Here is a 15,842-nt window from a genome sequence, read left to right on the forward strand (position 1 = left end):
AATAGGCAGGCAAGACAGCATTCAAAGGTAATTTTCCCTCCTCTATCACAGTGCTCATGGTCTAACATATCCTGGGAACAGTTCCTGTCACTCAGGCTCAGCAGGTGGTAGGAATCATCTTCTCTTCAATTACTATTCCCTATGCAGTACTGTAGACTGGAAGTTACCCTGAGTTTCAGGAATCGCCTGTCAGACAGTAAGTCCCATGACAGGATTCAGAGGCTCTGAAACAGCCATCTGGAAAGGGCCTATACATTTTTATTTTTACACACACATGGTCTTTCAAAGCCAAATCCAACCTATGCAATTTGTGTGGAAGATTATGTCACCTGATATAATGTATGTTTATAAGGCGCAAAACAGTTGCTCATTACTTTATCTCTGCTGAACTGCCTTGTGCCAAATTGTACTTAAGTAACAGCAAAGAACATAAAGTATAATTGTGCTGCTAGTTAGTTTTGTTTGTGCAATTTGGAAAAACGTGTTTAGAAAGAAAGCGTTGTAGGCCAGAAAAGAGTGTCACAAACCAAATCCATCTTAACTGTTTTATGACAGACAGTTGTGGACGATGCTTGACAATCTCCAGCACAATGTAATTTCATTTTATGTATGAACAAAGCTCATGTGCCTCAGTGGTACCCAATTAAATTAGGATTCCCTACTGCCTTACCCTGGAGGCTATCTTATTTCAAGTTACTATGCAAAAGGAATGACTGGAATAGAAGGGAACATAAATTCACACAGAAAATTCACAATTAAAAATTAGGGTGAATTATCAGAGGTCTGCTTGAAAGATTTTTAAAATAAGGCGCCATTGACAAGTAGACTAATTTCACCTTGATTTATCAAAACACAATTTATACAGACTATTTCACATACAAAAGTAGTAAATAGCTTTCCTCCATTTTCAGCCTCTCTATGATCCTCACAACATGAAGGGCAGGTCAATATTCTTCTCTCCATTGCCAAAGTAGATATAACCATGCTGCTTAGTATTGGGAACATGGTAGAATGTCAGGCCAGGCCAGAGCAGACTTCGGAGGACTATCACTCTTCCTCCCCTCTCTGCTTGGATGCTCCAGGACCCTGCACAAGAATAAGGTGCAAGATTTCACCCAAAGCAGCTGAAAGGCTACACACACAAAACACTGGAACTCAAACAGAACATTAACAAACTTGCATTCCCCATCTAACACTGGCATATATAACACAGAAGGGAAGAGGTCTTTTACTGCTTTGCTGTGGATAAGGTACGTGAACAATATCAAAGCAATGCCAGAAGCTGCTATCATATATGTTTTATTTGTTTTAATATGCATTGACAGCTGGTGACTCCAGAATTTTAGGCAAGATCTTTTCCCTGTCCTACATGTAACTCCTCAACCATAGAACTACTCCTCAGGATATAAGGACAACATAGATTAAATTGTGAATGAATGAAGTTTTATTCAAGAGACCAAGATCCTGAAAGAGCCTGCACAGCTGGTCCTAAGCACATTTAAGATTGATGTGGGCAAAATAACAGTAATAAGAACATTTCCTGTCTTAAAATTATACCTATGTCTATCTTGGAAAGTCATTTTCAAGCCTACTGCATAGGTCCAATTTAAGTTTTTTAATCATTTAGCGATATGGTAAAAAATATAAGTACTTCCAAAGCATACACATGGCCTGAATCCGTGGGAATGAGGAAAAGCTACTACCGTACTACAGCCTTGTCAGTAATCAAGGAAAAACTAGTCTTTTTTGCAAATACCATCAATTACAACTTGAACCGACAGGCCTCAGTGCCTTTTGATGTGATCATCATTCCATGCAATCTATCATATGCTTCAATGTAAAGGTAGCACAGTGGTTCATAACATAATAACTTGTATAACAGAAAATGCCATTTCCCCCACCATTTCCCTGACAAAGACATTGTAATAGCAGAAGAATCAGAATAAAGGTTATGAAATGAAAAATGACCAATGGTATCTGGTTCCCAAGATGGTGCCTGCATAAACCTCCAACAGTATCCACAGAGCTCTTCCTGCCCCATTCAGACATTTTTTTAAGATTAAAAACTCTGGAATTGTTAGGGCATTCTTCCTACTCTCCCATTTTGACCTCTAGTCTTGGTCTTTCTCTACACCTTTGCCTTGCTGTTTCCCTCCCCGCCCCTGCCAAACTAGCTTTGCTCTTTTTCTCTGCATCTCTTTCCCTTGGTGTTTCTCCCCCTTCAAGCCTCCCTCTTCATCCTTGCCCTTTCTCTCCCCTCTGCCCTTTTGCCTTGCTATTGCTCTCCCACCTCACCTCCAGCCTCAATATTTCTCTCTCCCATACCTCTTTAGCTTGCTTTTGCCTAGTAAGGTCCCAAAAACCTTGTCACGCCACATCCTTCCTGAGAGCCATTTTGTGTTGGTGCCCACAGTAGTGTCTCGAATTCCTAAATGTGCCCTTGGAACGAAAAAGTTCAGGTGAAGTATAGGGGTTATACCATGGATCCTTTATCATCATGCTTTTCTTCCCATTCCTAGCTTTAATCTTCTAAAGCAAACATGGAGTACATGGCCTTCCTGATGTCAGTGGACTGCAACTCCCATCAGCCAAGCCAGCATAGTTAATGATGGATGATAAGAAATGCAGCCCTACAACATCCGGAGCACCACATCTTTATCTGTTTTAAAAGCTCCACAAAGTACCATCATTCAAGTCAAGAGTGTATATTTTAACATAAAAAGCTGATGATCACCAGCAAAGATCCCCCCTATCCAAGCAGTAATACTTTCCATTTTGTGACCAAGTCTGTATCTACTCCAGTTTCTAATGAGGCAGGGGGAGGTAGCTATGCTGATTCCCTCTGTCCCCAAAGCAAGTCTACAGATGGGTTGAATATCATACTTTTGTGTTTTGAATTGGGACTTGAGGGACTATTATCCAGAGATTAAAATGCACTTGAGGCACACATTCACTGATTGCTTGTATAAGTTCCCAGAAAGGAAATTTAGCCAACACACATGCTTAGAAAAAGGAAACAAGAAAAGTGCTTGACAGAGAAACGTACCAGACGTAGTTTATAGAAGAGTTAATTTTCCTTAGAGTCTAATTTGGCTCTCCTTTTGGAAGAAGTGTGCATTGAGGGCAGTCAAGGGATTAGCTTCAATGTTAATTATGCTTTGGAGCAGCTAAGAAGGTGAAGAGACATGCAAAAATGAATTTTCTATTAGCACAAGCTGCACAAAGGGTTACTATTAATATTCAGATCACTAAGGTGATGTTTCAAGAAGACTGTCAAGCAACCCAAATACTGCAATGAATAGGAAAAAAGATTCATCTGTGAGAATTATCATAAAGATGGTCTATATATATTGGAGCCCATTCAGAGATGCTTCTTAAAACTGCTAATCTCCTGGCAAATGCTCAGTACCATACATGTGCCATATTAAAATAACTGTTCAGGAAGCCAAGCTATATGCCAGAGTATTATGAGATGAATGTGGTGACATAATTTTCTCTAGTTCTACAAACTGGGTTTTATGGGTGCAATCCTATGACCTTCTGACATTGATTGAGCTCTTTGATCTCCAGAGGTCGTAAGATTACTTAGAGTCTCAGCTCCAAGAGCTTGTGATCCTGAAACCGGGATGCCAAAGGACAAGCCACTGGCCAGCTTCCCTTACAGCCAGTGCAGAAAGGACTGCACCTGTTGCTCCCTCAAGGTCTCAGGGGGCTTCAGAGGGAGAGAAAGAGGGCAGGGAGGGGACCACAGACATATGCCAATTATGAACATCTCAGTCTCCATCCCCCTGAGCTTTACCAAGGTGGCCAAAAACAGAAATCACCTCCACCACACCCTGTTCCAAGCATAGGATCCATATAAGCCTCTGAGTTTATAGGCTTATGTGTATCATAGATGCAGGGTGCAGGATTGTGCCCTTAGATAGTCAACAAAAGAGCAACAGTGGGCAACAACACTATCCTTTTCTGAAGGTCCAGCTGCAGTGTCCTCTCCAACTCAACCCCAGCCAGCAATTTGTTTTTTGTAGAGTAATTTCCCCAAGCCTTTCCTTGGGACATCCTCTTTGGGACTGCCATTAAAGGCCATTCAGAAATTGCAGCTGGTGCACACAGCAGCTGCCTGCTTTACAACAAGAGGACATATTAACAGAGTGTGACTCTTCCCTCCACAGCCCATTATCTTGCCAATCAAATTTGAGATCCTCCACAATGTCCTATTTCTCCTCTTTTAAGCAGCAGGCTTGAGCCCCCATCTATTCCAGTAGTCATCTTTGCTGCAACCCACCATCTTAATTACAATCAACACAGTGCTTCATGTACTGGAGACCAAGGATAAATTTAAGAAAATTTAGGATAGGTTTTCTACCAAGCAAAGAAGTACATTATGTAAAAATTCTCCCTTGAAGAGACCAGGCTACAAATGAAAGTCCACATTGTTCACAAGAGTGGGGCAGCTATCAAAGGAAAGGAAAGGAAAGCTGTGAGTGGTCTTTGCTCATGAAAGGCAGTGCCTACTAGATCACCACCTTCACTGTGAGATACCCTAGTTTACTGGAGTGTACCTAAATGTTTTCAGTGTCTTTGCACTTTTTTTTACCCTTCCTTGATATTCCAGGTGCTCAGGAAGGTGGGATACTGTGAGCCACCCCAGGAGCATGGAGGGTCGATAGCTGTCAAAGCCAAGCTTCCTTTTAAAATGTGGTTTTTGACAGGGCTACCCAGGGTTTTGTGACAGGGTGTAGGTGTGAATACTTTTTCTTCTTTGGTTTTTCTCTTGACAGCTTGACACAAGTGATGTTTGCTAATAAATGGGGATGGTATTTCCCCTTTGCTGCAAGATCTCATCTTTTTTTCCACTGTTCTAGTCCACAGGGTAAGAAACATTTTGCACTTTTGTCCAAAATTCTAGGTGCTTGGGAAAATACCTCTCACCCACTTTTTTCTGGGTCTCCTTTAATGGGTTTTGACCGGACAATGGCTGTTGCTTGTTTGGGTCATATGGCTCCATATATTCCATTCCCAAAACCATGGTGGGTTTTTGTGTAAAAACCCAGCCTTAGTCTGCAGTCGTTACCACACTTACTAAGATATAATCCCCAGTGAGCACTTACTTCTCAGAAAATATACGTAGGCTTGGACTGCACATCCCACTGAAGTAAAAGGTTGTAAAGGAACTTGCAAATGCTTTCAAAGGAATCACAACCGATTAATGAGGTAATGGTCAATCTTAATATCTCCTAAACTCCCTTTCACCAAAGAACATTTATTTAACTATGTCCAGCATTAAGTATAGATAAACAAGACACTTTCTTGCCTCTGTTGTCAGAATCCCAGTTAGTACATTTGATGGGTGAGGCAATAGCAACAAGCACAAACCACCAGTTGAGGCTTGGACAGGGTGGAATGGCTCCAACATATCAAGTATTTCAGCAGTGATGAAGAAGACATTCAGTAAAAATCACAGATCTGATGTACAATGTATTCATGAGAAAAGCTTTCCACAGTTACTTTGTTATTTTTCATATAATAAAAATGATAATTTGCTTTTTTAAGCTGCACCCGCCAGAGCTAGCTAAGCCAAATGCTGTCTGGCCTGAAAAAAATTGCCTGTCAGGGCTCCAGGAGGGAAAGGAGAGAGTTGCTATGTGGGAGGAAAGAGCCTGGGAAAAATATCATTTGGATGAAGATCTGGAGCTTCCCAGTTCCCTCCGGAGCAGGCTACAACCTCCACCCTGCCAAATATGGGTGGGAATGCTGAGGAGGTGCCTAACAATTTTCCAGACAAGACACTGCTCTGAATGCGTTTCTGCTCAACCAGCCACTGACTGTTTGATGGCCACTGTTGGCTGCCAGGACTCTGTAACTTCATCTTAGACGTTAACCTCACTTTCTGCTTCTGCTTTTCCTCCATTCTACCACCACATCCATACCTCATCCCCCACAACCATCTGGGCTCTGTCTTGAAACCTCTACTATATGCAAGCAGCATATATTTTTGAACTACAAAATGAGAGTCTCTTGAAACAATGGGGAGCTGATCCACCTCAAATCTACTGTTCCATAGCACTCCTGCTTTGGATGGATTTCAAGGCTTATTGTTTGAGGAAAACAGCTTCCAAAGTAAAATGCCATTTGGCAAAAGCTGCCTTTCACAAAAAGTTTGCATTAAGGTAATAATAGCAATGGTACCTATGTTAGAACTCTTGTCACTGGAGTGGTACTAAAAATCATACAATGTATTCCCAACACATAGAAAAGTTGGGTTTTTGCACAAACATACACATTTTCTTGCCCATCACTCTTGCAGTAGTAATTGTTTCACTTCTGTAGCATATATATGTGCATGTCAGGACATGTTTCCACTAAGATTTTAACTGCCATCTTTTTAATAGTATTAAAAATTGTAATTCTCCAAAAGTTCTTTGCAATGATTGTAAGGGCGTGTGTAGAGGTGTTGTACTTAAAAAGTACATTCCAGAAACTATTTGTGTTCAGGAAGACAGGCTGAATAGGTTATTCCGTTGAATTCATTCTGTCCCTTTGATGCTATTTACCAGAGCATGGGTGCAACTACTCATGGAACTTAAAACAGTTAATTCAGTTTGTTTTTACATGAAACTGCTGATGAAATGCAACACTTACAGCTGCTGAGGCATTTTTGTTTGTAGGTATTTTTCAAGACTCACTTCATAAATTACATTACCAATCTTGAATCAATTCTGCTAGCTTCCCATTTCTTCCTGAGCACAGTTGAAGGTGCTGATTTTGGTCTAAACAATTCTAGATGGTTATTCTAGATGGTTTGAGGACAGTCTGATACCTTCAATATGAACCGACCTGTAATTTACATTAATTGGAAGCCTCATTATATGCCTCACAGGTACACTGGTAGATACTTGAGATAGTTTTCCTGTGCAGCAGCACCTGAATTGTGACGTTTCCAAGATTGGCTGCTTCCCTGCTTGCTTTAGATAACCAATATGCACTATTATCTTCCATCAGACATTTAATGTTATAGAATGTTTTTTCGCTCTTCAATTTCAATATCAATCTCAAATTTTATTCTTTTGTTTTGTTTTTGTATTGCTTGCTTTTATGTGAAGTTTTAATGTTTTTATTGTATATTGACCAGGGGGCCTGTTAGCAGAGGATGCATAATAAAGAAGTCAGCAGCCCATAACATCCACATTATTAAAATCCAACCATCTTTTGGGGATGTTAAACAAAATTAACACAATGCTTAATAGACCGCTTTATAACTGAAAATATGCCCATCCTCCAGAGTATTTATGTTTCTCTGCAAAAAGATGGCACCTCCAGCTGCTTAGACCACCCAGAATGCATTTTATATATATTTGTGAGACTCACTCATACCCACACAATTATTCACCACTGGTTAACTGGTACTACCCCCATGAAAACACTTCTTATATCAGAGCCTGAGGAGTACTTAGGGGCCTCTAATTTACGCAGTAGGAAAGCATTCTCCAAGTACCTCTGTTTGCCACTAGCCTACGCAAGACATACAGTAATTGTCCTTGGCAGCAAAGTTATGGCAATGTTCACCCTTGCATGCATCAAGTGCTCCTTGGTGTTTCTCTAGGAAATGAAATACTGAGCTGTGTCTACTGCATAGGCCATTTGTCTTCCCTTAAATTATCAAGAAGGGGATGGGAAGAGGGTTGAGATTGGCTGTTCCATTTCCTTTGCTGGGCAGAATGTGTCCTTATATTTTCTGTCTTTGACAATGCCAGGAAAGGGAGGGAAGCCACATAACGCAGCATGCATTTACCAGTTAAGAGTAGTGGCTGTTATATACCAAATTTCTCCAATTTACATTATTTATTAAAATCACACATACTTGCTTTGCCTGAAGTTTTAACAATGGTTATTGATGTTTTACACCAAAACAGTTCTTGGAACAATGTATTAACCTTGGGATTTAGCTCAGGGTGGTGTCTCTCCTCCTATTATGCTAGCCAATAATCTCCATCTAATTGTGTCTATTCTACAATCTACAGCTGCTGTAAATGTCATGGTTTACACTGACAAGAACACTGGAAATATTAATTCTGAGACTATTGGTCTTTAATTATTAAGTCCTCACAACATTATAAATCTAAGATTTTCATTCTTAGGGGACACTAGTAACTAGTTTATATAATATACATTCTTCTGTTCACACCCAGCTTAGTTACTTTTTAAAAGTAACAGGACTAGATTAAAACTTACTGAAAATTTTGAAATCCTTGGGACTACATGGAACCCTTCATCCTGGGCATGTGTTTCCACAGAGATCTTGAAACATGCTCTTTCTGCCTCAGGTAGTTGCTATAGAAACAGCATTGGCACATGCTAAAAGTCACGTAGCATCTACCTGAAAAGCCTTTGGATTAATACGTCACCCTCACATGTTCTTCAAATCCCATTGGCTACACAGAACAAACCATGGAAAGAGATCTTTTGCTTCTTTTATTATTCCAAATAAATTTAGACTTCCTAAATATTAGCATTAGATTCCAGCTTCAAGCAACTTTTTTCAAACTTTTGTGACCTCACTGAAAAGCTCATTAATTTTTTGACCATAAAGGAGCAATGGGCTGCTTTGTTTCAGTCTTAGGATTTTTCTGCCTTGTCCAGTTTTTATTAAATCTCTTACTTTCTGGACAGCAACTGTTGCAGCAAAAATTGCAAAAATCCCTCCAACATTCTGGCATATTTTCTAATCAAGTTAGAGTATTTGATTTAAATGATGTCATTTAAATCAAATATATCCACTATGCTTTACTTAAAAAGAAATAGAAAGTCAAGAGTTCTATTTATGCTTGGGAAAACACAGTAATCCATCATAGTAATAAAGTGTTTACTTTTATTTTTTTTATTTAAACTATTTGTATCCCATCCTATACGAAAATCATCCCAGGATGGCTTACAGGAACCATAACAATCAATAAACAAAGCAACCATTAACAACAATTGACAATGTACATAATACCAACTTAACATAATACCAACAAAACAAAATCAAAATGTGACTGTATCAAAAGCTAATTAAAATTCCTAGTCCTTAAAACAGCGGGTAAATAAAAAGGTTTTCACCTGGTGTCAAAAGGAGTATAAAGTCACTGCCAGGTGAACCTCTCTGGGGAGCGCATTCCAGAGTCTGAGCGCCACCGCAGAGAAGGCCCTCCTCTGGGTAGAGACCTTCTTTACCTCCTTCAGGGAGGGTTCCCGGAGCGGTGCCTCTCCTACAGATCTTAGGGGGCACAAGGGCATACAGGGAAGGAGACGTTCCTTCAAGTATCCTGGCCCCAAGCTGTTTACAGCTTTATAGGTTAACACAAGCACCTTAAATTGGGCCTGACTTCAATCGGAAGCCAGTGAAGCTGGTAGAGGACCAGCGTTATATGAAAATGACGACCAGCCCCCTTCAGCAATCTGGCAGCTCTGTTTTGAACCAATTGAAGTATTCAGACCATTTTCAAGGGTAGCCCCACAGAGAGTGATTTACAATTATCCAACCAGGAAGTTACCAGCATGTGTCACCATTGCAAGGCAGTGCTTGTCCAGGTAAAGATGCAGCTGATGGATCAGCCAAAGCTGAAGAAAAGCACTCCTCACCACCTCCGTCACCTGGGCCTCCAGGGATAGCTCTGTGTCAAGAAGCACTCCTAAGCTGCGGGCCCTGTCCTTTAGAGGGAGTGCTACCCCATCCAGGACAGGACCAAATTCACTTACCTGAAAACCTGAACCACCCACTAAAGGACCTCCATTTTATCTGGACTGAGTCTCAGTTTATCTCCCTCATCCAGCCCATTACCTCGGCCAGGCATCAGTTCAGGACAGCCACTGCCTCACCTGGATTAGATGTAAATGAGAGGTAGAGCTGCGTGTCATCAGCGTACTGATGGCTCTGCAGCCAAACCTCCTGATGACCTCTCCCAGCAGTTTCATGTAGATGTTAAACAGCATGGGGGACAAGATGGAGCCCTGCGGTACTCCATGGCAAAGATGCCATGGTGCAGAGCTACAGTTCCCCGGCACTACCTTCTGGAAACAGCCAGCCAGTTAGAAGTGGAACCACTGCCATGGAGAGCCTCCTACTCCCAACTTGGCCAGCCTAGTCAGAAGGATACCATGGTCGATGGTACTGAAAGCCGCTGAAAGGTCCAGGAGAACCAACAGGGACGCACTCCCTCTCCCGGCATAGGTCATTGTACAGGGCAACCAAGACAGATTTAGTACCATAACCTGGTCTGAAACTGAACTGAAATAGGTCCAGATAATCAGTTTCATCCAAAAGTGCTTGGAGTTGTCCCGCCACTACCCACTCCAGCACCTTGCCCAAAATGGGATGTTGGCCACCCGTCTATAATTGGCAGCCACCTCTGGGTCCAGGGGCACCTTCTTCAGGATAGGTCTGATCGCTGCCTCCTTTAAGGGGCAGGGATCCGACCCTCCTTCAGAGCGGCACTGATGACCTCCTGGACCCAGGTACCAATCCTATGTCTGGCTCTAATAAGCAGCCATGAAGGGCAAGGGTCAAGTAAACAGTTGGTAGGGCATACCAGCCCAAGCACCTTGTCCACAACCTCAGGCCGCAACAACTGAAACTCATCCAACAATGATGGACCAGATGGAGCTCTGGACACCTCCCTTTCTGGAGTCTTATCAACTATGGAGTCCAGCTCGTCGCGAATCTGTGATTTTCTCCTTGAAGTGCTGGGCAAAGTCATCACAGCGGGCTACTGATGGTATGAGTATATTCAGTCTGGCAATTCTTCTCCCCAATCCTGCAATCTGCTACAGGTATTCACCCACCAAAAAAACAAAGAAATGTGTCTTGGTGGGGGGGGATGTGATCCACGCTACATTGTATATACCCTGTCACTATGGTCTACTTCCTGGTTTTTCTCATCAAAAATCCATTAGCTAATTAAAGAGGTTTAAGTTTTTGTGTAATTGTCTGAACATAAGTCTCACACTATCTTTCTTTCTGGTCATTGTTCCAGCTCTTTTCCTTCACTGAGAGCCTTTCTCCTCACCCATCCAAATTAATCACCAATATTATACTCACTCAATAACAGGCATGAAATTTAATTTACTACGAAAAATAAAAATCTATCTATCTTCAGCAGCACACTATCCCCCCACAAACTCCCAACACAAGAAAAAAATTGCAGTAAGTCCCGGGTTCATATACTCCCTCTCGCTTCCTGTTTTGTACCTCCAAGAAGGTGAATGGAAACTTTCCTTCCAGTTTTAAGCAAAGCACAGCTCCTCATGATATCCGTATCTGAAGAACTGGTTTGCTTAAATTATGGTTAACGAAAGCAAGACACAATCAAACAATGGCTTCAGATCCTGGCCTTTTTAAAGGCATAGTTTAAGCAAAACCATAGTTACTGAAATTTAGCATTACAGGGAACAGTGGTTAGTTAAAAATAAGAAGAGGAAGTTTCTAATGCTCTCCTTCAATGTCCAAAAGAGTTGGAGGGGCAGAGCTTGCTTGTAGCTCATTCAAATCATGGGAAATCAAGGTTTCATGTTACATCTGAATTGCACCTGTGTTAAGTTTTTGGGGGATCATATGGGTCCAACAGGGAAAATTCAGCTTTAAGAAAATAGTGTATGAGTGTGTGTACATGCGTGCATGAAAAAAAAGAAGCAACTCTGTTAGAAGCAAGTGTGCATGTAGGGGAAATACACAAAGATTATTTCCAGAGCTTCAAGGACCAAAAGTGAAATGAAATGTGACAAGAGTGCTGGAGCAGAAGCACCTTAATTGGCCACACTCCAAAAAAACCTGTGGGAGGCTAAGCTACACAAGGGCAATTATTCCTCCAACTAATAATCCAACATGCACAGCAGGGGGAAAGATGTGGGTTGAGAACCTTCTTCCACAAGAGAAAGGGAAGGCCTAAGGTCAATGTGGGTGGGCATGTAATGAGAATTTCATAATAGCTTATCCGGTTTGTATCATGTACATAAACCTGACCTCAGCCTACCCTTTCTCACCATCAAAAACTGAAGAGCAGCACTGTGGTATTATGGCAGCCCCTCTCTTTCCAACAAGTCTATTGCTGTGCCAATAAAATGCCGGCTTCTTTTATTTACTTTATGTCATGCTACAGTTCATCAGTAACTTTTATTATTTATTTCAGATTTACAACTTGATACTCTCATAACATTTGTCCTCACAGCAATCCTGAAAAAATAAAATATTCTTCCTAATATGAAGAGCCAGTGTGGTATAGTGGTTAAGAGCATGGGACTGGGACTCAGACGATCTGGGTTCTAGTCCCCACTCAGCCATGGAACCAACTGGGTGACTTTGGGCCAGTCACGGACTCTCAGCCCAACCTACCTCACAGGGTTGTTGTTGTGGGGATAAGATGGAGGAGAAAATGTAAGCTGCCTTGAGCCCTTTGTAGGAAAAAGGCAGGATATAAATCAATAAATAAATAAATTTGTGTATAAAGAACCAAAGCAAGACCATCAACAGGTCCATGGCTGAAGCAGGATTTGAAACAAGATTTTTCAGATCTAAGTCCAAAGATTTTCCACCAAGTAATATTAAAGCTCTTTCGCATTATAGTTCTCCATATATTCTTCACTCATCTCTTCTTCCCAATCTATTAACAATTATCTGTCTTAAGTTGTGTTACAATAAGTAAGAGCAAATAATTACCTCACATGTGCGCACACATGCACTTGATATAAACTGGAGTTATCATGCTGGCCTCAAAGAATAAGACCTACAAGTTTCCTTTATGAGAGCATACTCCATTGGTGACAGTCAGAAAGTTTACAAGATTTCCTGATGTCCTGAACCGATGCCTGAGCTAAATAATGGACTGGATGAGGGTCAATAAACTGAAACTTAATCCAGACAAAACAGAGATGCTGTTAATGGGGAATTCACCTGACAAGCTGGAGGAACTCTCCCCTGTCCTGGATGGGTCGCACTCCCCCTCAGGGACAGGGTTCACAGTTTGACGGTGCTCCTGGACCCAGGTCTATCCCTGGAGGCCCAAGTGGACTTGGTTTCCAGGGGCACCTTCAACTGCGTCGGATTTACCAACTGTACCCCTAACTGGATGAACAGAGCCTGAAAATAGTCACCCGTTCACAAGTAACATCAAGAACTGATTATTATAATGCATGAGGCTGCCCTTGAAGATGGTCTGGCAATTACAACTGGTCCAAAATCAGGCAGCGAGCTTGGTGGCCTGTGCCCCACCCAGGACTCATATTACTCCAGTACTCAAACAGTTGCACTGGTTACCAGTTGTTGCCTGGGTACAATTCAAGGTGCTTGTTTTGACATATAAAGTCCTAAATAGCTTAGGGTCTGGCTACTTAAGGGAGTGCCTTCACCCATATGAGCCTGCCCAACCCCTTAGATCAGAACAGGAGGCCCTTCTGCAGGAGCCATCCCTCAAAGAGGTAAGGGGACTGGCAAATAGGAAAAGGTACTTCTCAGTGGCTGCTCCCCACCTCTGGAATAAACTCCCAAGGAAAATTCACCTGGCACCATCACTGTTTTCATTTTGGCAGAAGGCAAAAATGTACCTTTTTAATAACTATTTTTATTGATCCTGACTCCCTTCCACTTATTTAATGTTGCTGTATTTAAACTGCTGTGCTGCTGGGCTGGTTGATCGAAAGGTTGCCAGTTCGAATATGCACAACAGAGTTCCCGTTGCTCCATCCCAGCTCCTGCCAACCTTGCAGTTCGAAAGCATGCAAATGCAAGTAGATAAAAAGGTACCACTTCAGTGGGCAGGTAACAGTGTTCCGTGCACTTCAATGTTTAGTCATGCCGGCCACATGACCATGGAGACTGTCTGTGGACAAACGCTGGCTCCCTTGGCTAGGAAATGGAGATGAGCCTAGAGTCAGGCATGACGGGACTTAATGTCAAGGGGAAACCTTTACTTTATTGTGGCAATATTTGATTTTAAAATTTTAAGGCTTTTAAAATTTAAATTGTTTTATATTAAACTGTATTTATATGTTTTTGTAAGTTGCCTAGGGACTTTAAGTATTTGTCAGCCTATAAGTGGAAATATAAATAAATATTTACATTAATTGTGAAGAGTCAGACTTCAACACTGAATCAAGATTTTTAAAAAAATAATCACTGAGAGATGCAAGATAATAGGGATGCCATAGAATTTCAGTCAGCTTAAGTAAACTAATCTAATTCAATTTCCTAAGAACACAGACATTCTTCATTTGTGCACTTCTCCAATGCAACACTCAGCTCTGCATCCAATATTTTTAAGCCAGATGGAAAGGGCCCATGACTGAACAAACCAGGAGGAGGCTGATCAGTCCATCCTCAAGAGAACACTGGCAGTTCTGGAACTTAATATCAATGAGATCTCAACATATATTTAAGGGTTGACAATAAAAGACATTTCTCACAAGTGTAAGAACTGCCAAAGAAAAGCCATTTTAAAGAAGACTACTACATTGAGAAACTATGCTGAGAAGCACTCAGTCCATCTCCTCACTCCTAAATTGGAAGCTTAAAGAGGATCAGCTATGGAAACAGTTTTTAGAAACATTTCCGTATTATGCTTTGAAGTATATTTTGCTCACGATTAATTCATAAAGCTCCCACTCTCTCTCTTATTACAAAAGAACTTTAATAAGGAAATTTGCCTTCCCACCCCACTCATTGATAAATGGAGACTGGGAGGCAGCTTGCAGACATATCCTACCCCCTTTCCACAGCAACCCTCGCCAGATGCTTTGCAGATGTATTACATTTTCTTAACACAAAAAGGGATCTTGGTTAGGATTTTGCTTTCATAGTAGATTTATACCTTCACTGACTGATGTAATAAGAAGTTGCTTCTGTCTCGGACTCTTCAATTGTATTCAATGTAGATCAATCAAAATGCCTATAACAAAACTGAAAGAAAATGTGAACTAGGAACTAAGTGGCATATTGAATGGGGAAATATGTTTGACCCTTTATAAAAATAATCACTGTAATAAACTATCTAAATATAGTTCATGCAATTATACTCCAATAATTATATATCCTTGTCCTTATTTGCTCTGCTTAGTCATTGTGATGATACAATACTCCACCAGCACAGAAATTATGAACAGCTTCTCATGATGAACAGCCAAGATTTCTGAATAAACAGGGCCCCTGAAGTGTGTTAGAGTTAGAACCCAAAAAATAATATGGTTTATTGCATATAGAAGCAAAACTCAAGACTATAGGCATTGTTCCAATTGTTTGGGCAAATTGTGGGTGGCCAGAAAGCCAAAGCAATCATTCTAACTAGCTCTGTTCGTGTTGCTGGGTCCCATAAGAATCGATTCCAGAGAAAAGGTCACACATTGAAGGAACACCCTATGATCAGTGTAGGAGTAGCAACAGGCTCCAAAGTGTCAATACAGACACACATTCTTGGCATGAACAGGCCCAGTGTGTGGCCTTTGATAAGAAAAATCATAGGAGACCCTGACTTGAAAACACATAGTATTGATGGTGATGGTATTAAGAGATCTATCCGAAAAAACCAACATGCCTTCCTGAAAGTTGTGTGAACTCTAGCAGGACTGACAGTCTCCTCTCCATATCCAAAGTTCAAGAGGTCAGCATATACCACACATGGTCTAGTTTCTCTGTCTTCACCTCACTAAAGAGTCCAAATCTTTCTCATATTACTTCATTAGGGTTTCTGTTCTTTGCACACAGCTACTTACGCTGACACCACAGTGTCCCCTGCTGGAAAATGACTGACACAGCAGGTCAAGTCTTAAGGAGTATTAACCACACAGGTTAAAGTACAGGCAAAGCAAAGTCCAGTTTC

General features: G+C 41.2%; 1 protein-coding gene across 1 annotated transcript in view; it reads right to left on the bottom strand.

Moving 5' to 3' along the window:
• Positions 1–684: 684 nt before the first annotated feature.
• RSPH9 (radial spoke head component 9) overlaps positions 685–15,842 on the bottom strand; it is a 30,912-nt gene continuing 15,754 nt past the window's right edge. The window contains exon 5 of the mRNA XM_044447170.1: positions 685–1,086. Coding sequence (XP_044303105.1) covers positions 926–1,086 — 161 coding nt within the window. The 3' untranslated portion in view covers positions 685–925. The remainder of the gene's footprint in view (positions 1,087–15,842) is intronic.

Source organism: Varanus komodoensis, unplaced genomic scaffold (assembly GCF_004798865.1).
Source record: "Varanus komodoensis strain SLA01 unplaced genomic scaffold, ASM479886v1 scaffold1, whole genome shotgun sequence".
In the NCBI taxonomy this organism is placed as follows: Eukaryota; Metazoa; Chordata; class Lepidosauria; order Squamata; family Varanidae; genus Varanus; species Varanus komodoensis.